Source organism: Pseudonaja textilis, chromosome 6 (assembly GCF_049901715.1).
Source record: "Pseudonaja textilis isolate UNSWEBS1 chromosome 6, rPseTex1.2, whole genome shotgun sequence".
Lineage (NCBI taxonomy): Eukaryota > Metazoa > Chordata > Lepidosauria > Squamata > Elapidae > Pseudonaja > Pseudonaja textilis.
In genome coordinates, this window is record NC_141995.1 from 5,365,945 (window position 1) to 5,388,551 (window position 22,607).

At 48.8% G+C, this 22,607-nt stretch overlaps 1 protein-coding gene across 6 annotated transcripts in view; it reads left to right on the forward strand.

Annotated features, from left to right (window-relative positions):
- DYSF (dysferlin) overlaps positions 1-20,508 on the forward strand; it is a 181,452-nt gene extending 160,944 nt beyond the window's left edge. For all 6 annotated transcript variants that reach the window (XM_087935713.1, XM_087935716.1, XM_087935718.1 and 3 more), the window contains 7 exons: positions 547-688; positions 2,796-2,895; positions 4,760-4,929; positions 7,802-7,911; positions 9,150-9,297; positions 17,463-19,235; positions 19,438-20,508. In XM_087935713.1, coding sequence (XP_087791839.1) covers positions 547-688; positions 2,796-2,895; positions 4,760-4,929; positions 7,802-7,911; positions 9,150-9,297; positions 17,463-17,501 — 709 coding nt within the window. In that variant the 3' untranslated portion in view covers positions 17,502-19,235; positions 19,438-20,508. The remainder of the gene's footprint in view (positions 1-546; positions 689-2,795; positions 2,896-4,759; positions 4,930-7,801; positions 7,912-9,149; positions 9,298-17,462; positions 19,236-19,437) is intronic.
- Positions 20,509-22,607: the final 2,099 nt, after the last annotated feature.

Sequence of the window (22,607 nt, forward strand, 5' to 3'; positions counted from 1 at the left end):
ACTGGACTTTCCATGAAAACACTCTCATCCAAGAAGTTCTGAAGTTCTCACCCGAGGACTGAAGAAGCTTCTTGGATGAGGAGGGGAAAGCACTTTGGGGGATCCCTCTTTGACAAAGTGGCTCACGTTCTTCTGATTTTGGTGGCTAATGGGCCTGGCCTTCCTCCTCCTCCTCCTCCTCCTCCTCCTCCTCCTCCTCCTCCTCCTCCTCCTCCTCTTCTTCTTCCTCTTCCTCTCCTTCTCCTTCTCCTCCTCCTCCTCCTCCTCCTACTACTACTACTACTACTACTACTACTACACCTCTTCTTCTTCTTCTTCTTCTTCTTCTTCTTCTTCTTCTTCTTCTTCTTCTTCTTCTTCTTCTTCTTCTTCTTCTTCTTCTTCTTCTTCTTCTTCTTCTCCTCCTCCTCCTCCTCCTCCTCCTCCTCCTCCTCCTCCTCCTCCTTCTCCTCCTTCTCCTTCTCCTTCTCCTTCTCCTTCTCCTTCTCCTTCTCCTTCTCCTCCTTCCCCTTCTCCTTCTCCTTCTTCTTCTTCCATGACTTGCAGGTGGCTGGTTGGTTATGAGGAGAACAAGCAGAAGACGGATGTGCATTACAGGTCCCTGGGAGGTGAAGGCAACTTCAACTGGAGGTTCATCTTCCCCTTTGATTATCTCCCTGCTGAGCAGGTCTGCTCCGTGGCGAAGAAGGTGAGCATCTGGAAAGGCTGAGGTGGTCCTTGTTGGGAGGTCCACAGAGGCTCAAAAGCAGCTGTGATGGATGGGTCTGGGGGAGTGTTTTGACCCAAACCCTTTTCCAATAAAATGAACACGAATCGAAGGGAACAGAAACCTTTTAATGATTCTTATGAATCCCCGGTTAAAAGACTGCTGCAAACTAATTAACTTTGATAAGCATGAGCCTCACCAAAACTGTGCAAGGCTGCCAAGAATAACAGATAAGAAATAGTTTACAACACAAGAGTCTTCAAATGCCAACTGTAATGTCCACAAGGCTGAGTTTCAAAACGTCTTTGCTTCCTGCAAAGAACGTCCGATTCACAGCTGACTTTTATCTTCTTGAAGGAGGGGCCATTACCTTGCAGCCTTACTCCCGAGTCGCCCGTGCTGCTGCAGCTGCTCTTTCCTGCGAGCAGCCTTGCACGCACTTGGCACAGGCTCCTCAGAAACCTCCTCATCGCAGCTGCCAGACCCCACAATCTCTGAAGGCAGCAGTCCACTCCCGAATGGTCCTGGCCCCTCGTCTGACTCCTCACTCTCTTCAACCGTCCTCACCTGTTGCCGGCTAACCACAACAGGGAGTCAGGTGGTTGGAGTTTGTGATAAGTTCCCAAGCAGTTATCTGCGCACAACTTGTTCTTTTTCGAATTTTATTTGGGCTCCGGTCTTTGGATTGGAATGTTAATTTGTGAGGATCGCAAGGAAGAAATTAGGGTCCTCGTGCATTGTTCTCTACATGATAGAAGATAATATTTGTAGCTTAGGGTTGAACGGTGGGGTCTCTGAGCTTGGCTGTTTTCTTGCAGACATTTCATGACCCAAGCAGGCAACACCGTCAGTGTTAGAAGAGGGTGGGATTTGCTCTCTGTTTATATACTACAAGTGTGGATAGAAGAGAATCTTTGTATCTTAGGGTTGAACTGTGACAACCTTGATGCTCTCTGAGTTGGGTGGTTTTCCTGCAGACATTTCATGACCCAACTAGATAACGTTATCCATACTAGAAGAAAGTGGGGTTTGGAAAGAGGAGGAGGAGGAAGAGGAGGAGGAGGAGGATGGCGACCACTGTGGAGTCCTTGGTGCTGTCTTAGCTTGGTGGTTTTCCTGCAGACATTTCATGACCCAACTAGGGAACTTCATCAGTACTAGAAAGGAGTAGGGTTTGCAAAGAGGAGGAGGAGGAGGAGGAGGAGGAGGAGGAGGAGGAGGAGGAGGAGGAGGAGGAGGAGGAGGAGGAGGAGGACAACTGTGGAGTCCTTGGTGCTAACTGAGCTGGGTGGTTTTCCTGCAGACGTTTCATGACCCAACTAGATAACATTATCAGGGCTAGAAGGGAGTGGGGTTTGTAGAGAGGAGGAGGAGGAAGAGGAGGAGAATAAACAAGAAGAGGAGGACAACTGTGGGGTCCTTGGTGCTGAGCTTAGTGGTTTTCTTGCAGACGTTCCATGACCCAACTAGAGAACCTCATCAGGGCTAGAAGGGAGTGAGTGGGAGAGGAGGAGGAGGAGGAAGAGGAGGAGGAGAAGAAGAGAAGAAGGAGGAGAAGAGGAGGAGGAAGCCTGAGGGGTTCTCGGTGCTCTTTGAGCCGGGTGGTTTTCCTGCAGACATTTCATGACCCAACTAGAGAACCTCATCAGGGCTAGAAGGGAGTGGGGTTTGTAGAGAGGAGGAGGAAGAGGAACTGTGGAGTTCTTGATGCTCTCAGAGCTTGGTGGCTTTCCTGCAGACATTTCATGACCCAATGAGATAACATCATCAGGGAATGAGGAAGGGAGTGAGGTTTGATCTCTCTACAGAGAGTCTGCACTGCAACACAGAGGCATCTAATCTAGAAATAAGGAGAAATTTCATGCCAGAAGTTGTGGGTGCTCCAACCCTGGAGGTTTTCAAGAAGAAATTGGACAGCCATTTGTCCAGAATGGCATAAAAGTCTCCCGCCATGGGTGTGTGTGTGGGGGGGTTGGACTAGATGACCTCCAAGGTCCCTCCCAACTCTGTTATTGTGTACTCTGTTACGTAATGGTGAACAACACTGTGGCCTTGCTTGCAATGACTTCTTCTCTGTGTTCACATGCAGGAACATTTCTGGAGCTTGGACAAGACCGAAAATAAAGTCGCACCCCAGCTGGTCCTTCAGATCTGGGACAATGACAAATTCTCCTTTGATGATTACCTGGGTGAGTGATAAATCCAGGGAGGCCAATTCTAGATTTTTTTCCATTCTGTCCTATAAATACCTTGCTGCTTGATTCGCCTCTGCGTTCTTCTCTCCTACTTTAATGTGGTTGCATATTTGAGGTTATCTTGGGGAACTGGTGTTGTGGTTCGCCGGCAGCCTGTGCAGACGGCAGCGGAATCGGACAGTGGGGAAGAAAGGGGATCAGTCAGGGAGTTTGGGGGGGGGGGACTCGGACGAGGGTCCTGCATCCGATGCAGAGATGAGGCCAGGACCATCTGGGAGTGGGGTGCTGACTCTGGAGCCTCTGGAGTCTGGGAGCAGCGAGGCAGAGGAACAGTGGGAGCCTATACCTAGTGCGTGTATGCACAGAGCTGCTAGAAGGCGAGAGCAGCTGAAACAAAACGGGCAACTCGAGAACAAGGCTGGGAGGTGATTGCCCCTCCCATAAGGGATAAAGGACAGGCAAAGGTAGAAAAACCTTTGCAGGAAGCAAGGTCATTCATTTTGTTCGGATTAATCCTTGAAGCTCTGTGTGGTCTTTGTACTTCGGTTGGGTTTTTTATAATTCATGTGGCACTTTAGTTGTTGGCAGCAATTCAAAGGAGAGAAAGGTGGGTGCTTATCTCGAGGGACTGTTTGGGACTCCTTACCGTCTGGAAATGAAAATAATTCCCAGCGTTGCAATAAAACAAGAGTTGTTTTAACTAAACGGGGGCTTAATTACGGTCTTGGGAAGCCTTGGTCAGAACAACCGGCACCGGGGAATTCATGCGCAGCTCTCAAGTCGTAGAAGAGAAGGAAAACTTGATGAGGTTGCGGGACAGTATTGGAATCCCTCCCTATGCAGGGAGTCTATCCACATCTACAGGAGCTAGTGCACCTTGGGAAAAGGGAAGAGTGGGACCAATGGGGCCTGGGACAAAAGGGCCAAGCCTGAGGGTGACCCATGGCATTCCACGGGCTTGGCACAGGTCAACAGTCTTTTTGAGGGGCCCTGAAAGGCCACAAGAAGGCAGCCGGCAGCCCTGGGTCTTTTGACGGGGTGCAAAGATTGAATTCTGGGCATCCAAGTTGCTTTCAAGAAATGCCCAGCCTCCCCCAGCTAAACCTGGATAGGTAGCCTTCCAGGAAAAGTTTGGCTTCTTTCTTTTCTTTTTTCTTTTCTCTTCTTTCTTCTTCCTCCCTTGATCCCTCACTCCCTTGCTTGCTTGCTTCCCTTTCCTTGCCTTTTTTTCCTTTCCTTTTTCCTTCCTTTCTTTCTTTCTTTCTTTCTTTCTTTCTTTCTTTCTTTCTTTCTTTCTTTCTTTCTTTCTTTCTTCTTCCTCCCTTGCTCCCTGACTCCCTGACTTCCTTCTCTTTCTTTCTTTCTTTCTTTCTTTCTTTCTTTCTTTCTTTCTTTCTTTCTTTCTTTCTTTCTTTCTTTCTTTCTTTCTTTCTTCTTCCCTTGCTCCCTCACTCCCTGGCTTCCTTCCTTCTCTTTCTTTCTTTCTTTCTTTCTTTCTTTCTTTCTTTCTTTCTTTCTTTCTTTCTTTCTTTCTTTCTTTTTCTTCCTTTCTTCCTTCCTTTCTTTCTTTTTCTTTCTTTCTTATTTCTTTCTTTCTTATTTCTTTCTTCTTCTTCCCTCCCTCCCTTCCTTCTTATACAGCCTGCTTTCCTTCTTTCCTTCCTTCCTCCTTCCCTCCCTCCCTCCTGAAGTCTTCCTTCACCTTCTCCTTCTCCTCTTTCTCCTCCTCCTCCTCCTCTTCCTTCTCCTGCCTTCCTTCCTTCCTTCCCTCCCTCCCTCCCTCCCTCTGCAAGAGACCTGGCTATTCCTCCCCTTTTCTTCGCAGTTTTCACTCCTCTTTTTTTTCCGGGCGTACCAGGCTCCATCCAGTTGGACCTCAACTGCATGCCAAAGCCCAGCAAGACCGCCGAAAAATGCCACTTGGACCTCCTAGAGAGCCGGGAGAGAGACGTCTCGCTGTTTGAGCAGAAGACAGTCAAGGGTTGGTGGCCATGCCTGACTGAGCAGGAAGGCACGAAAGCCCTGGCGGTAAGTCGTCTCACCCCGCTTGTCCTGGGAGGGAAAGCATGGCATAGGATGTGATGATGACCCAGGATGTGTCATCACAAAAGCAACACAGTCAAATAAGTAAGAAAAGCCCCTTTAAGGCCTCCAACTTTGCCCCCAATGTCCAGTTACGAAAACCTCTCCCAAGAACAGCACGGCAGATCCCAGAGGATCAGACAATCATGCATGCCGGAAGTTCACCATCACGGACCTAGAGGGTGCCAAACATCTTAATTGGTGGTGGTGGGATTCCAAAATATGTTTTACTACCGGTTCTGTGGGCGTGGCTTGGTGGGCATGGCAGGGGAAGGATACTGCAAAATCCCCCTTCCCTCCCCACCCCACTAGCCTGCTTTCCAGCTCCATTCTCCTGTCCAGGGCAACCAAAGGAGACCCAGCCGATCAGCTGGGACTCCATGGGAGGCAGAGAAGAGATCGGGGTTCATGTGGCCAGTCAGAGGTGGGATTGGCCGGTTCTCCGAATGACTCAATATTTCCCTAATATTCCCCTAATCATCTTTGTTGCACTTCTCGGCACGCATTTCCAGAGTCTCAAGACCTTTTACTTTTTTTAAATATTGCGGCGACCAAAAACTGGATGCAGTATTCCAGAGGTGGAATCTTATCAAGGCATTATAAAGTGTATTTTGTATGGGATCGTGAGTCTGTCCCTCTATCGAAAGGGCTAGGATGTTGTTTGTCTAGGATGCTACGTAACACTCTGAAGAAGTGGAGGATAGAAGTCAGGGTCCATCAGTCCAGAGCAGCAACACCCCAGTGGTGGGATTACTACCGGTTCTGTGGGCGTGGCTTGGTGGGTGTGGCATGGCTTGGTGGGTGTGGCTTGGTGGGCATGGAAGGGGAAGGGTACCGCAAAATCCCCATTCCCTCCCTGCTCCTGGGGGAAGGACATACTGCGAAATCCCCCTTCCCTCCCCACCCCACTAACCTGCTTTCCAGCTCCGTTCTCCTCTGCAGGGAAACCAAAGGAGACCCAACCAATCATCTGGGACTTGGGAGGCAGGGAAGAGATGGGGTTGGAAGGGCTGGTCAGAGGTGGCATTGGCCAGTTCTCTGAACTACTCAAAATTTCTGCGACAGGTTGTCCAGAACTGGTCAGAACCTGAATACCACCTCTGCTCCCCACCCCACTAACCTGCTTTCCAGCTCCGTTCTCCTGTGCAGGGCCACCAAAGGAGACCCAGCCGATCAGCTGGGACTCAACGGGAGGCAGAGAAGAGATGGGGTTGGCGGGGACAGTCCGAGGTGTGGGATTGGCCGGTTCTCTGAACGACTCAAAATTTCCGGTTCTCCAGAACCAGTCAGAACCCGACTGAATCCCACCTCTGGTCTGAATGTTCAGTGAAGCAGTGGACTTACACTCCAGTCGTGGCTTGTTGCCTGCTTAATGGGACAGAGACCCGGGGAGGGTTGAAAAAGTAAAAATGGCAGGCATGACTGTGTGATTGGAGAGCTGCCCTTTTTCCAGGTCCCACGTGCTGCAGGAAAAGGGGGGGGGGAGAAACCATGACAACATCAAAGAAGTCTCAAGTCTGCCCCAATTATGGGTTAGGGAATCAAAGGAAAGCAACATCAGAAGCTCAATTTTTCAGTTCCAAGAGGTTTCTGGGCCATGCTTGGCTTGTGGTCGACTGACAGCAGACGTGAGGTCTAGAATGGGATGACTTCGAAGGAATATCTAGACTTTAGAGGCCAGTGGCAGGCCGGGCTCCCCAAATCCTGCTCCCGTTTGCAAGAATTGCAAAAAGGCCCTGAGATTTTTCTAGGCAAACGCCTTCCTCTCCCTGCCTTTGTTCTGGAGAAACTTTGAAGGCTCCAGAAAGCAGGTTCAGGAATGATGTCTGGGGGGATATCTGAGAAGATGCTCGCAAGGTCACGTATAGTATGTTGTCCAAAGGTTCTGTTCCGTGGTGGGATTCAAATATTTTACTATTGGTTCTCTGGGTGTGGCTTGGTGGGAGTGGCAGGGGAAGGATACTGCAAAATTCCCCTTCCCTTCCCACCCCACCAACCTGCTTTCCAGCTCCGTTCTCCTGTGCAGGGCAACCAAAGGAGACCCAGCCAATCAGCGGGACTTTGGAGGCAGAGAATAGATGGGGTTGGTGGGGCCAGTCAGAGGTGGGATTGGCCAGTTCTCCAAACTACTCAAAATTTCCGCTACTGGTTCTCCAGGACTGGTCAGAACCTGCTGAATCCCGCCTCTGTTGGAAATGTCCATGATTCAGACTCAGGGTCTCAGGAGTTGCTTCACTGGGCTTCTGCTGGGCTTCTGAGACCTCCTTAGAAAGGAGAATCTTTGGAACTCAGTGTTGGATGGTGGGCTTCTCGGTAGTTTCTGAACTGGGTGGTTTTCTTGCAGACGTTTCATGACCCAGCTTGGGAGCATCATCCGTGCTAGAAGAGAGTGGGATTTGTGGAAAGGAGGAGGAGGATTTGTGGGGTCTTTGGTGCTCTCTGAGCTGGGTGTTTTTCTTGCAGACGTTTCCTGACCCAACTAGGTTACATCATCAGTGCTAGGAGGAAGTAGGCAGGAGAAGAGGAGGAGGAGGAGGAGGACTGTGGGGTTCAGTCAGAGGTGGCATTTGCTGGTTTTTTCAAACCACTCAAAATAACTGCCGGAACCCCAACACCGAGAGGATAAAGAAGAGAAATGCGCAGGGACGGAGGGAAGGGCTGATCCTGTGCTTTTCTTTCTCCTCTCAGCTGATCGTGGGAGCTTTTTATTTTTTTACTACCAGTTCGACTGAACCGGGATGAACCGGTAGCATTTCACCACCGCTCCAGGTCTTCCAATGTGGCCTCACTCACCTCTTTCTTTCACTCCCTTTTGCAGGGCAAGTTGGAGATGACGCTGGAGATCATCAATGAACAAGAGCATGAAGAACGGCCAGCTGGACTGGGCCGGGATGAACCCAATATGAACCCCAAGCTAGAAGACCCAAAGTAAGAGCCGCCAAGAGAAGTGCAAGGCTTGCTTTGGTTTGATTTCTCTTCCTCTTTGGAGTCCGCTGCAGAGAACGAGAAGAATTTTTAAGGGGAATCGGTGAAGGAACTATGGGTTCCGATACTGCGGCCTCTCACATATAGCCATTCTTGGGGAAGAGGGGGAAATTGAAAAAGAAAAGAATACATGCCAATAATATCACAGGGTCTAAGGCAGGGGTGTCCAACCTTGGCCCACTTTAAGACTGGTGGACTTCAACTCCCAGAATTCCCCAGAAAACAAAGCTGGCTAGGGAATTCTGGGAGCTGAAGTCCACCAGTCTTAAAGTCGCAGACTGGGGGATTCTGGGAGCTGAAGCTCACCAGTCTTAAAGTCGCAGACTGGGGGATTCTGGGAGCTGAAGTCCACAAATCTTAAATTTGCTGAGATTGGAGGGCCCTAGTCTTAGTGCAGGGGTCACCAACTTTTTGGACCTCAGGGACCACCAAACTCATAATTTTAGATCCCAGGGAACATTAACCGGTTCTGTGGGCGTGGCCTAATGTGTGGGTGTGGCTTGGTGGTCATGTGACTGGCTGGGCATGGCTTGTATGTAAATATTATCAATATTTATATAAATATTGAATTTTTTATTTAAAAAAAGAGCAACTTTTACCCCAAATCAGGCCAAGCAGGCAGATTGAGTTGCTCAAGGAATCACAGATTCATTCAGAGATCTATATCTGCCGTTGGCTAGCTCAGTCTGTCACATAAAATTTGCTTGCGAGCAAACTCATCAAATTTGCTAGCAAGCAAACTCACAAAATTAACTCACAACACGCCATGCATGTAGATATTGGAATTTTTTATTTAAAAAAGAGCAACTTTTACCCAAAATCATGCGGAGCAGGCAGGCAGATTAAGTTGCTCACAGAATCATTCAGTGATCTATCTATCTGCCATCGGCTAGCTCAGTCTCTCAAATTTGCTTGCCCTGAGTCTGCACTGAATTTACTCGCAAGCAAAACTTTTCTCACGGGCCGTAGTCCACCGGTTGGCAACCGCTGGTCTAAGGTGTTCTTGACTTTCCTTTCCAGAGGAATCAGAGACATGGGGTAGGAAGGCCTCCCTGCTGTGTATAAAAGCCAGGTTTGGCACCCTGGCCATAACTGGTCCATCCTGGGCTCGTGATGGGGTTGCAGCTCCTATGCCGGGTGATCTTAACTTCCTTCCCCCACTGAGATGTTCTTGGTTGCAGGCGCCCGGAGACCTCCTTCCTGTGGTTCACCTCGCCCTACAAGACCTTGAAGTACATCTTGTGGAGAAGGTTCAAGTGGGTCTTTCTCATCTTCCTCCTTGTCTTCATTCTGTTGCTCTTCCTGGGGATCTTCATCTACGCCTTCCCGGTAAGATCGCGGGGCTTTCGAACTTCATCCCTTCTTCTCTCTTCCTTCCATTTCTTCCTCCCTTTTCTCTCCTCTGGGCTCTTTCTTGGGCTCTTTCTTTCATCTTCTTCTCAAACCTGTCTTCTCCTGGGGCTTTGGGACTGGAGTCTTAGTGGACAACCAGCTACATATGAGCCAGACATGTACAGTGGCAACCGAGATTGCTAATGCAATCTTAAGTTGCGTTAACAGAGGGATACAATCCAGATCAAGGGAGGTACTAATACCATTCTATAAAGCCTTAGTAAGACCACACCTAGAGTACTGCATCCAGTTTTGGTCACCACACTCTAAAAAAAGATGTTGAGACTCTAGAAAAAGTACAGAGAAGAGCAACCAGGATGATCAGGGGACTGGAGGCTAAAACATATGAAGAACGGTTACAGGAACTGGGCCTGGCTAGTCTAGGGAAGAGAAGGACCAGGGGAGACAGGAGAGCAGTCTTCCAATATTTGAGGGGCTGCCACAGAGAGGAGGAAGGGGTCAAGCTATTTTCTAAAGCACCTGAAGGCCAGACAAGGAATAATGGAGGATGGAAACTGAACAAGGAGAGATTTAACCTAGAAATAAAGAGAAATTTGCTGACAGTGAGAACAATCAATCAAGGGAACAGAAGTTGCCTTTGGAAGTTGTGGGAGATTCATCACTGGAGACTTTCAAGAAGAGATTGGACTGCCATTAAATGGTGTAGGGTCTCCTGCTTGGGCAGCGGTGGTTGGACTAGATGACCTGCAAGGTCCTTTCCAACTCTGTTAATCTAAATCTAAATCTAATCTGAAACCCCAACGGAAGCCTCTTAAAATCCTGCTTGCACAACGTAGCACACTCTGCCGGCAAAGGTTTTCGTTCCATCCAGGAAGTTGGACAGGAAATATTTTCAAAAATATACCTATACTTAATTGATTTATGTAAATCGGAAGAGATTGCTGCTCAGGGCCTTGGCTGGGGTGAGAGTAGATGACCTTCAAAGTATCCCTTCGACAGCTTTGCAGCTCTCGTCCAACGTTACGGAACCATTTCTTGGTCCCCGCTCCCCATATTTTTAAGCAGAGGCACCCGGCCAGGGTCGTCCTTGCTCAGGGTAGGGGGAGGGTCAACTCTTCAGAGCCCCTCAAAGGACGGAGGGGCTCGGCGCTGTGGTTGGGACGGAGCAGGAGAGCAATGGAAACCCCGTGTGTGAAAAGTTTGAGCAGCCCGACTCCCCGTTCCTGGAACGCAAGCGAGGCGTGTCCTGGAATTTCTCTCCTTTAGAAGAGGTCTCTCATTCCCTTCCCCACCACCGCAAATTCTGAGGTTGCTGACTTGAATGTCTCACCCTAAATCTGGGTCTTTGAGCTCTTCTGTTCCACATTACTCTTTGGCAACCCCACGAGTGGGGAGGAGAGGGGCAGGGCAGGGGGAGGGAGGGAAGGAGGGAGGGGTCTTGTGGAGAAGGGGAGACCCCAGAACGCAGCAGCGTTAGACGGCTTTGTGAATTCGTCTCACAAATGATTCCGGTTCCAGGATCTGTGGGGTTGCCCCAAAGAAGAGTTGGGGTGTGGGGGTCAACTTATCCTCCAAGGCACCTGAAAGTAGGAGAAGAAACGATGGATGAAAATTAATCAAAGAGAGAAGCAAACTTAGAACTAAGGAGAAATTTCCTGACGGTTAAAACAATTAATCAGAGGAACAACTTTGCCTCCAGAAGTTGCGAATGCTCCAACCCTGGAAGTGTTTAAGACGAGACTGCATAACCTTTTGTCTCCTGCTTGATCAGGGGGCTGGACTAGAAGTCCTCCAAGGGCCCTTCCAGTTCTGCTGTTCTGTCATTCTGATTGCAGATGGGAAACGGAAGCATTAGAGAATAATTTCTTTTATATATATATAAATATAGTTTATTAATTTTTACAATTAAAACCAATCACAATACATACACAAATAAGCCAAAGAAAAAAAAGAGAAAGAAGAGAGGGGAGGAAGAGAGGGAAAGAATTTTGAGAAAAGAAAGAAAAAGAAAAAGAAAGAAAGAAAGAAAGAAAGAAAGAAAGAAAGAAGTTACAAAGTAAAAAGTATTCTTATTTTAACAGTTTGCAAGATCTTCTTTCATTTTCATAACCTTAACTTGTGTCATATAACCACACCTGTTTTTAACTTATATCGCTACCTTGTTATTATAGAATAATTTCTAAGACATTAATCAGTCCACCACTGGGGTAGGGCAGGGGGAGTTAGGGGAGGGGCTGAAAGCAGGGCTAGGTTCCACTAGGTTGGGAGTCAGCAACCCGTGGCTTTGTAAAGCCTTAGTAAGACCACACCTAGAGGACTGCATCCAGTTTTGGTCACTACACTATAAAATGATGTTGAGACTCTAGAAAAAGTGCAGAGAAGAGCAACCAGGATGATGAGGGGACTGGAGACCCAAACATACGATGAACGGTTGGTTGCAGGAACCGGGTATGGCTAGTCTAGTGAAGAGAAGGACCAGGGGAGACAGGAGAGCATCTTCCAATATTTGAGGGGCTGCCACAGAGAGGAGGAAGGGAATCAAGCTATTCTCCAAGGCCCCAGAAGGCCAGACAAGGAATAATGGATGGAAACTGAACAAGGAGAGATTCAACCTGGAAACAAGGAGAAACTTTCTGACAGTGAGAACAATCAACCCATGGAAAAGAAGTCACCCTCGGAAGTTGTGGGAGCTTCATCACTTGAGACTTTCAAGAAGAAACTGGACTGCCATCTGTCAGAAATGGTGTAGGGTCTCCCGCTTGGGCGGGCGGGTGGACTAGATGACCTCCAAGGTCCCTTCCAACTCTGTTAACCTACCTAAGAAGATCAAAGATCTGGAGATACGATGAGCGGCTGCGGGAACTGGGCCTGGCTAGTCTAGGGAAGAGAAGGACCAGGGGAGACATGACAGCAGTCTTCCAATATTTGAGGGGCTGCCCCAGGGAGGAGGAAGGGGTCAAGCTATTCTCCAAGGCACCTGAAGGGCCAGGCAAGGAACAATGGATGGAAACTGAACCAGGAGAGATTTAACCTGGAAATAAGGAGAAACTTTCTGATAGTGAGAACCATCAACTGATGGAACAGAAGTGGCCTTTGGAAGTTGTGGGAGCTTCCTCACTTGAGACCTTCAAGAAGAGACCGGACTGCCATTTGTCAGAAATGGTGTAGGGACTCCTGCTTAGGCAGGGGGTTGGACTAGATGACCTACAAGTTCCCTTCCAACTCTGATGATCTCTTACCTGTTACCTGAGTCCAAAGACGCTCGGTGATCTCTGAGCTGGGTTGTTTCCTTGCAGGCCTTTCATGACCCGACTAGATAACAGCATCAGCGCTAGAAGGAGTGGGGAAGGGTATCACGGTGACCTGGGGACACTGCGAATACGAGCCGGTCGCTAAGCATCCGGATTCTGATCCAGTGACCCTCGGGATGCTTCTCATGGTCGTAAGTGGGGGAAACGGTCCTAAGGTCAACCGGTTTCAGTGCCACTCTTGTGTCTCCAAATGAACGGCCCTATGTCGAGGACTAGGCTGGAGTTTCCAGCCAGATGGGGAGAACTGCTCACCTGCTGACGAACCCTAAAAACCGGAGCTACAATATTCTGGCGGGCTTCCCGTGAAAGTCCAAACGACGGGAAATTAATTAGAAGGCTCCAGCAGAGAAAAGGGCTAACGGAGCAGAAGGACAGACCTTCCCTTAGGCTTCTTGACCGGGGGGGGAGAGGGGAGAGGGAGGGGCATTCCTCCCCCCTCCCCTTCCCCAGACTGTAAGACAACTTTGGATGCCTGCAGAAATGGCTCACACCCCCCACACCTCCTGCTCCTTGGCTGCTGCTGGCTGCTGATCTCTTTCCAGGGCTGGTTCTTTCTTTCTTTCTTCCTTCCTCCCTCCCTCCCTCCCTCCCTCCCTCCCTCCCTTTCTCTTCCTCCTCTTTTTCTTTATTTCTCTCCCACCCTCTCTTCCTCCCTCCTCTTTTCTTTCTTCCTTCCTTCCTTCCTTCCTTCTTTTCTCTTCTTCCTCATTTTCTTTCTTTCTCTCCCACCCTCCCTTCCTCCCTCCTCTTTTCTTTCTTTCTTTCTTTCTTTCTTTCTTTCTTTCTCTCTCCCTCCCTCCCTCCCTCCCTCTCTCTTCCTCCTCCTTTTCTTTCTTTCTCTCCCACTCTCCCTTCCTTCCTCCCTTCTTCCTTCCTTCCTTCCTTCCTTCCTTCCTCCCTCCTCCTTTTCTTTCTTTCTCTCCCACCCTCCCTCCCTCCCTCCTCTTTTCTTTCTTTCTTTCTTTCTTTCTTTCTTTCTTTCTTTCTTTCTTTCTTCCTTTCTTTCTTTCTTTTTTTCTTTCTTCCCTTCTTCCTTCCTTCCTTCCTTCCTTTGCCTTCTTCCTCTTCCTTCCTTCCTTCCTTCCTTTTTTCATTTCCTCCCCTTCTCCCTCTCCCTCTCCCTCCCTCCCTCCCTCCCTTTTTCTTCTCTTGACATTGACCTCCCCTAATTCAATCCAGTGGGTTGTGAAGGGAACCCCTGCCTGCCTGGTGCGCATGTGTGTGTGTGTGCGTGTGTGTGTCTGAATCAAAGCCGGTTTTCAGGAGAGCTTTTTCCAGCGCTGTCAACCTGCCCGTAAACCGGCTCCCTCCGGAGAAGGAGAAGCGAGGCTGCCTTTAGATGTCTGCAGCCGGCTCCTGCCGGGGAGGCAGCCTGCGGCAAAGCGGGGAGGGGGAGGATTTGGCTGTTCCTTCTCCACAGCCCCCCTGACCCCGACTGGGAATGCAAGGCTGCTTCCAACCCGCCAATAAATCTGTGTTAACAGCGGAATAACAGAATAACAGAGTCAGGAGGGACCTTGGAGTTCTTCTAGTCCAACCCCCCGCCCAAGCAGAAGTCCTTATCTAATTCTAGACAAATGGCTGTCCAACCTCTTCTTAGAACCCCCCCCCCCCCGTGAGCTCCCCTCCCTGAGTAATTTCCGTCCCTTGATTCTGGTCCTGTGCTCTGGGGCTTTGCAGAATAATTAGACAACCCCACCCTCACCCATCCTTTGGCAGGAGAGGTTGCAAGCAAAAGGGTCACCTGTCATTTGGCTCACTCGTTTCTCTTGAGATGGGGGCCCTGGGGTGAGATCTGGGGGGGAGATGAATTCTATTGGCCCCAAAGAAAAGCATGTGAGATCACGGAATAGAAGAGAATTCTTTATGGGCCAAGTGTGGTTGGACACCCAAGGAATTTGTCTTGGTGCAAATGCTCTCAGTGCACATAAAAGGTACATTCATCAAGAGTCAAGAATCATCAGGTGAAACACTTAATGATAGTCATAGAGGGTACAATAAGCAATGGAATCATACTAGGAAACAGTGAATGGAATGGAATGGAATGGAATGGAATGGAATGGAATGGAATGGAATAGAATAGAATAGAATAGAATAGAATAGAATAGAATAGAATAGAACAGATGGTTAATGGCATGGGATGGGATAGAAAGGAATAGAATAGAATAGAATAGAGAATTCTTTATTGGCCAAGTGTGATTGGACACACAAGGAATTTGTCTTGGTGCAAATGCTCTCAGTGGACATAAAAGAAAAGAGACGTTCGTCAAGAGTTAAGAATAGAATAGAATAGAATAGAATAGAATAGAATAGAATAATTTAATGTCCAAGTGTGATTGGACACACAAGGAATTTGTCTTGGTGCAAATGCTCTCATTGTACATAAAAAGAAAAGAGACATTCGTCAAGAGTTAAGAATAGAATAGAATAGAATAGAATAGAATAGAATAGAATAGAATAGAATAGAATAGAATAGAATAGAATAGAATTCTTTATTGGCCAAGTGTGATTGGACACACAAGGAATTTGTCTTGGTGCAAATGCTCTCAGTGGACATAAAAGAAAAGATACATTAGTCCAGAGTCAAGAATCATCAGGTACAACACTTAATGATAGTCATAGGGTACAAATAAGCAATCAAATCATACTAGGAAACAGTCAGTATAAATCGTAAGGATACAAGCAACAAAGTTTCAGACATATGGTCACAAGTGGGAGGGGATGTGTGATAAGGAGTGATGAGAAGATTTAACAGTAATAGTAGTGCAGCCTTTGTAAATAGTTGGACAGTGTTGAGGGAATTATTTCTTTAGCAGAGCGATGCTCTATAGCTCCTTTTGAGGGAAGGAGTTGAAACAGTTCATGTCCAGGATGTGAGGGATCTGTAGATATTTTCACAGCCCTCTTTTGGACTCGTGGAGGATACATGAGTCAAAACATGAGATCTGGCACCTGTGGTTTCACTCCCTACCTGTCCAGGATGGGGAAAGTCTTCCCCAGAGGTGACAGGAAGTTGGGGCCAAGTGAGTATCAACACATCCTTGACAGAGAAACAGAGGCTGCCACCCTGACAGTTCAGGGTCTCCTCCTCTGAGGTGAGAGTCGGGGGGCTCGTTTGCCACCATGCTCCTCCTACCTAAATGGGCTGTTGCAGTTAGCGATGGTCGGGAGAAAGACGGCTTCTTTTGGGATGCTCCAGAGCTTTACACTCTCTCCATCTTTGTTTAACCTCTGTAACCGTGAGGCTTACCGGGGGCAAGGGATCAGATCAGGTATATGTAGACAGAATCAAGATCCTATAAAGTGTTTGTACCACTTTATAAGGCCTTGGTACAGCCACACCGGGAATCCTGCATCCAGTTTTGGTCGCCATGATGTAAAAAAAGATGTTGAGACTCTTGGAAAGGATGCAGAGAAGAGCAACAAGGACGATCAGGGGGCTGGAGGCTAAAACGTACGAAGTATTGTTGCAGGAATTGGGCCTATGTCTAGTTTAAGGAAGGAAGGAAGGAAGGAAGGAAGGAAGGAAGGAAGGAAGGAAGGAAGGAAGGAAGGAGGAGGAGGGAGGAAGGAAGGAGAAGGGAGGAAGGAAGGAAAGGAAGGAGGAGGAGGTGGAAGGGAGAGAGAAGAAAGGAAGGAAGCAGGATGGATGGAAGGAAGGAGAAGGGAGGGAAGGGAGGAAGGGTGGAAGGAGAAAAGAAAGGAAGGAGGGAGAAGGAAGGAGGAGGGAGGAAGGAAGGAGGGAGGAAGGAAGGAAAGGAAGAAGGGAGGAGGTGGAAGGGAGAGAGAAGAAAGGAAGGAGAAGGAAGGAGGAGGAGGAGGAGGAAGGAAGGAGAAGGGAGGAAGGAAGGAAAGGAAGGAGGGAGGAGGTGGAAGGAGAGAGAAGAAAGGAAGGAAGCAGGATGGATGGAAGGAAGGAGAAGGGAGGGAAGGGAGGAAGGGTGGAAGGGAGAAAAGAAAGGAAGGAGGGAGAAGGAAGGAGGAGGAGGAAGGAAGGAGGGAGGAAGGAAGGAAAGGAAGAAGGGAGGAGGTGGAAGGGAGAGAGAAGAAAGGAAGGAGAAGGAAGGGAGGAGGAGGAGGAAGGAAGGAGAAGGGAGGAAGGAAGGGAAGGAGGGAGGAGGTGGAAGGGAGAGAGAAGAAAGGAAGGAAGGAGAAGGAAGGATGGAAGGAAGGAAGGAGAAGGGAGGGAAGGGAGGAAGGGTGGAAGGGAGAGAAGAAAGGAAGGAGGGAGAAGGAAGGAGGAGGAGGAAGGAAGGAGAAGGGAGGAAGGAAGGAAAGGAAGAAGGGAGGAGGTAGAAGGGAGAGAGAAGAAAGGAAGGAAGGAGAAGGAAGGATGGAAGGATGGAAGGAGAAGGGAGGGAGGGAGAAAGGAGGAAGGGAAGGGAGGAAGGGTGGAAGGGAGAGAAGAAAGGAAGGAAGGAGAAGGAAGGAGGAGGGAGGAAGGAAGGAAGGAAGGAAGGAAGGAAGGAAGGGAAGAAAGGAGGAGGTGAAAGAGAGAGGGAAGGAAGGAGAAGGAAAGAAGGAGAAGGGAGGGAGGAAGGAAGGGAAGGGAGGAGGTGGAAGGGAGAGAAGAAAGGAAGGAAGGAGAAGGAAAGAGGGAAGGAAGGAGGGAAGCGTCCTATTTAAAACAATTTTAAAAATTGGCAAGGGAGCCATTTTGCCTCTCCTGGCAAAACTACTTCTTACGTTTATGGCCCAGAAGAGCCACCGACCTCCATTTATGGTGGGCGTTGGCCCTTTCTAGAAGAAGCTTGGTCCCACCACGGGTCCCTGCTCTGATTGGCACCTCTGGGCCTTGACTCCCCTGTGGTTCTTCTGTCCTCTCTGCAGAACTACGCCGCCATGAAGCTGGTGAAGCCCTTCAGCTGAACCCACCCCGTCCCCTGGAGCCGGGCCAGAGCCCAAGGAGAGCTGCGAAGGTGGCAGGAGACCTCCCCCATCCCACAACGGCGTGGAAGGAAGGAGCACCGACGTTGCCTTGTAGACACCGCATGACGGAGATGAACCCCCAGATCTGAAAACCTGCCCCCTCCCCAGTTTTGTCGCAAATCCTGCTCCGGTGACCTGGCTGGAGCGATGTTCTCCCACCCCCGCCTCCCCCAAGCTGCACAACCACGGTCTCATCTTCTGAAGAGGAAGCCCTTCCTGGAGATGCTTGAAGGTGGTGGCTACGATGCCCCTCAAGGCCCCAGCAACCTGGAGAGCCCCCTGGAGAAAGGAGAAGTGTGTGTGGCACAGAGAGGGTGAGCGCACTCAGCAAGGAGCCAAGAGGGCATCCGTGTAACTGCACCACCACCAGTCTACATCACAGGCTTGTTGTGATGCCTTGGACCCTTGCTTGGGTTGCTGGAGCAGAATTCCCTCCCAGAAGTTTGGACTACAATTCCCATCGTTCCTCCCCCTCCCTGGGAGGAAATGGGGATGAGATTCAGCGCAGCTGTAAGGTGGAGTGTCACTCTTTCTAAGGCATCTTCCTTGCCGTGCTTAGCACAGGAAACCCTCCTCAGGGCCCCTATCGTACACCACAGTTGGTAAATGCAGATACACACACACACAACACACACACACACACCAGTGTTGGGTGCACAGTTCTGTCTGGCAGAGGAGTTTCGGACGTTTTTGTGCAGGTGCAAATTACGCGCCCGTAAAATGGGAGGTGGTGGGGGTTTTTTTTGCACCCGTCCGCGGTGCCTTCGTTCCTAAGGCATCGCCCTTGGTGTTCCACGGATGTCACAAGGGCCACCAACCCTTACAAGATGGCTGGGCAGTTCCCCAACTTTCATCTCCCCCGTGGGTAATCCTCGTCTTACAACAGTTTGCTCAGTGATTGTTCCAAGTTATAACGGCACCGGAAAAGTGACTTACAACCATTTTTTTTCCCCCACCCTTAAGATGGTTGCGACATCCCGGTAGTCCACGTGATTTACATTCGGATGCTTGGCCACTGGCCCATAGTTATGACGGCCGCAGATCCCTTTTTTGCGGCCTTCGGATGAGTGAAGTCAACAAGGAAGTCAGACTCAAGGGGGGGTATTCAGCCGGTTCTGACCGGTTCTAGAGAACTGGTAGTGGAAATTTTGAGTAGTTTGGAGAACCAGCAAATCCCACCTCTGACTGGCCTCACCAACCCCATCCGTTCTATGCCTCCCATTGAGTCCCAGCTGATCGGCTGGCCCTTCTTTAGTTGCCCTGCACAGGAGAATGGAGCTGGAAAGCAGGTTAGTGGGGTGGGGAGGGAAGGGGAATTTTGCAGTATAGCACTAGCAATAGCGCTTAGACTTATATACCACTTTACAGTGCTTTAAAGCCCTCTCAAAGCGGTTTACAGAGTCAGCCTCTTGCCCCAACAATCTGGCTCCTCATTTTACCCACCTCAAATGGATGGAAGGCTGAGTCAATCTTGAGCCTGGTGGGATTTGATCTGCCAAATTGCAGTAGGAGTAGCTTGCAGTACTGCACTCTAACCACTGCCATGCCCACCAAGCCACGCCCATAAACCATGCCCACCAAGCCACACCCACAGAATAGTCGTAAAATATTTGAATCCCACCACTGAATGGTACCCCGTCAAGGACTTTTCTGCAGCAACAGCTGATAAGGCAGGTAGACAATGCTTGTCTTCTCTTTCCATCCTCCCTGATGCTCATCCTGATGCAGCCTGATGCAGTATCCTTCCCTGCCACACCCACCAAGCCACGCCCATAAACCACGCCCACCAAGCCACGCCACACCCACCAAGCCACACCCACAGAACCGGTAGTAAAATATCAAGGACTTTCCTGCAGCAACAGCTGATAAGGCAGAGAGAGACAGTGCTGGTCTTCTCTTTCCATCCTCCCTGATGTCCAGCCACCCTCCAGACCAGAATGGATTCTGGATCAGGATCCCGAAAGATCAGAGATCCAAACCCCCACCAGCATTTTCCTCGCAGGGTTTGCTCTGGAGCTCGCCTGTACGACTCCTTTACGGCTTCCAGGTGTGGCTGATAGGAATGTAGATTTTGCAGTATCCTTCCCCTGCCACGCCCACCAAGCCACACCCACTAAGCCACGCCCACAGAACCAGTAGTTAAAAAAAAATATATTTCTTGAATCCCACCATTGGTCAGACTCGCTTAACAACGGTGTTACTCAGCTGCAGGGATTCGCTTAACGGCTGTGGCAAGAAAAGTCGTGAAAGAGGGGGAAAGCTCCCTTAACTCGGCAACATTAAATTTGGGGCTCCGTTGTAAGTTGAGGACTACTGTACTTCAAAAGCAAGAAGCAGTAGAGATTTGAGGCTTTCCAGAAACGTCCTTCCAAATGTCTAAGGAGAGGGTTAAATTCTTGGGAAGGTCACGGCAGGGTATTTCATCCGCAATGTTTATAACTGGGGATCATCCCCCCCCCCAATATTGTAACGAAAACCCCTTCCTGGTCTGTATACATTCTCCTGCGCCACCATCCTTGCTGCAAAACAGGACAACTGGCTGCAGCCAATTCGCCACCATCCGCTCTCCGCCGCCAATTCACCACGGTCCTCCGCTTGCCGCAGCCAATTTAATTGAACAATTCAATTGAACACAAAGCCGTTTGAATCGTTGCCATTCACCTTTCGTTCTGTCCCGACTTTTTCACCCTTTCTTTGAATGATTAGGTCCCCGCTGTTTCTTGGCTCTTAGGGTAAACTCTTGTCCCGTGGTGAGTTGGCCACAGCGAGTTGGGCCCCTAACCTGAGACAGAACCCAGAATCCGGCTCTTCGATCCACTTCTAAACTGTTCTGGAATCCAGGAGGGGGTGGCGGCGGCACGTTTTCCTTCTCACCTGTCTCTGTCCTTCGAAGCAATATTTGCACTACAGTTACTCACCAAATGCTATTAAATCTGGATGCTGGCGATGTGTGGTTTTTCCAGAGCCTGAATTGGGTGGGTGGGTAGGTGAAGGACGGGCTGGATGCACAGACATACTTCATGCACCTGATTACTCCACTTACGGGAACAGCCAGCCAAGACCTGAGTTGGTTGAATTGGTACCCATATAGACTGGGTGAAACCAGACTCAGTAGCAGGAACTGGGAGAGGGATTTTGGAGTCTTAGTGGACAACCAGCTAAATAGGAGCCAGCCGTGTGCAGCAGCAGCCAAAAAAGCCAATGCAATCCTAAGTTGCATTAAGAGAGAGATACAATCAAGATCAAGGGAGGTACTAATACCACTCTATAAAGCCTTAGTAAGACCACACCTAGAGTACTGCATCCAGTTCTGGTCACCACACTATAAAAAAGAGGTTGAGACTCTAGATAAAGTGCAGAGAAGAGCAACCAGGATGATGAAGGGCCTGGAGGCTAAAACATACGATGAACGGTTGCAGGAACTGGGCCTGGCTAGTCTAGAGAAGAGAAGGACCAGGGGAGACATGACAGCAGTCTTCCAATATTTGAGCGGCTGCCACAGGGAGGAGGAAGGGGGTCAAGCTATTTTCTGAAGTACCCGAAGGCAAGACAAGGAATAATGGGTGGAAACTGAACAGGGAGAGATTCAACCTGGAAATAAGGAGAAACTTTCTGACAGTGAGAACAATCAACCCATGGAACAGAAGTTGCCCTCGGAAGTTGTGGGAGCTTCATCACTGGAGGCTTTCAAGAAGAGACTGGACTGCCATTTGTCAGAAATGGTGTAGGGTCTCCTGCTTGGGCCAGGGGTCGGACTAGATGATCTATAAGGTCCCTTCCAACTCTATCTGTTATTATATGTTACTATCTGTCTCCTTGGCATGGAAGTGTCCGGAATGGGCACCCATGGGTGGCCCATCAAGCTTTGCATCACCCTCCCTGGTTTTTCCCCCTCCCTCCAGGCCCCCAAAACTCCCCCCTGGGCCTGAGAAGCTTCCACCAAACACATGGAAATATACAGACGTGTTCATGCAAGCACTCTTAAAATGGAAGAAACCAAGTTCCAGGGTGCAACGCTATTATTCCAATAAGTGAAACCCCAGGCAAATAAAAAATAAAAAATGGAGTGCATTCTCATCTGCCATAAAAATTTCAGCTCCGTCCACTCTCAAAGAACCAGAGCAATAGTCCAATAAAAAAAAAGGGCTTTTAAAATTAAAAAATTAAAATGATTTTTTAAATGAAGGCGAATGGAAAGAAGGGATCTGTTTAGAAGTTTATAGAACAGAGAAAGCAGAGAGGTGTCTTGTTTCCAAATTAGGTGTTTTAAAATTCGAGATGGAGCCAGTTTGGTGTTGCGGTTAAGGCCTCGGGCTACCAACCAGGAGACCGTGAATTTTAATTCTACCTTAGGCCCATCTTGCCAGGTGACCTTGGGCCAGACACACCCTCTGCCTTAGGAGGAAGGCAATGGCAAGTCACTTTGGAAAAACTTTCCCCACCCATTACCCCCCAAAATCTGCAGGGATTTGTCCTGGCAGTCTCTGAAAATTGGAGAGAAGGAAATAATAATGATCCAGACATGACAACCTTTTCCGCAAAGAAAGAGGAGAGAGAAAAAGAACAGAGAGGAAGGAAGAGAGAAAGAAAGAAAAATAAGAGAAAATAAGGGAGGGAGAGAAAGTAAGCAAAAGAGAAAGGAAGAGGGAGAGAAAAGAAGAGAAAAAAAGAGAAAGGAAGAGAGAAAGAGAGGGAAAGAAAGAGGGAGAGGAAGAAAAAAGAGAAAGAAAAAAGAGACAGAAAGAGGTTTGTTTCACTTAGCTTTCGAAAACATCTGTACAGCCCTGTCCCAAGTGGCTGGGTTCATGCAACAGGTTTATCCCGATTAGATATCCCGGTTTTCTTGAATCATGAATTATTTTCATCGGAGCAGGGAATGAAAAAAAAAATGGTTTGCTTCATAGAAGTTTCCATATTCACTGCTATGGTAATCCAGAGATACCAAGCCAAGCGTCATCTGCATATGCTATTCCCTACTTATTCTTTCTGGGTAAATAGATTGTGACATCTAAGCAGACCCAGGACACTGGAGGAATAATTTTATTG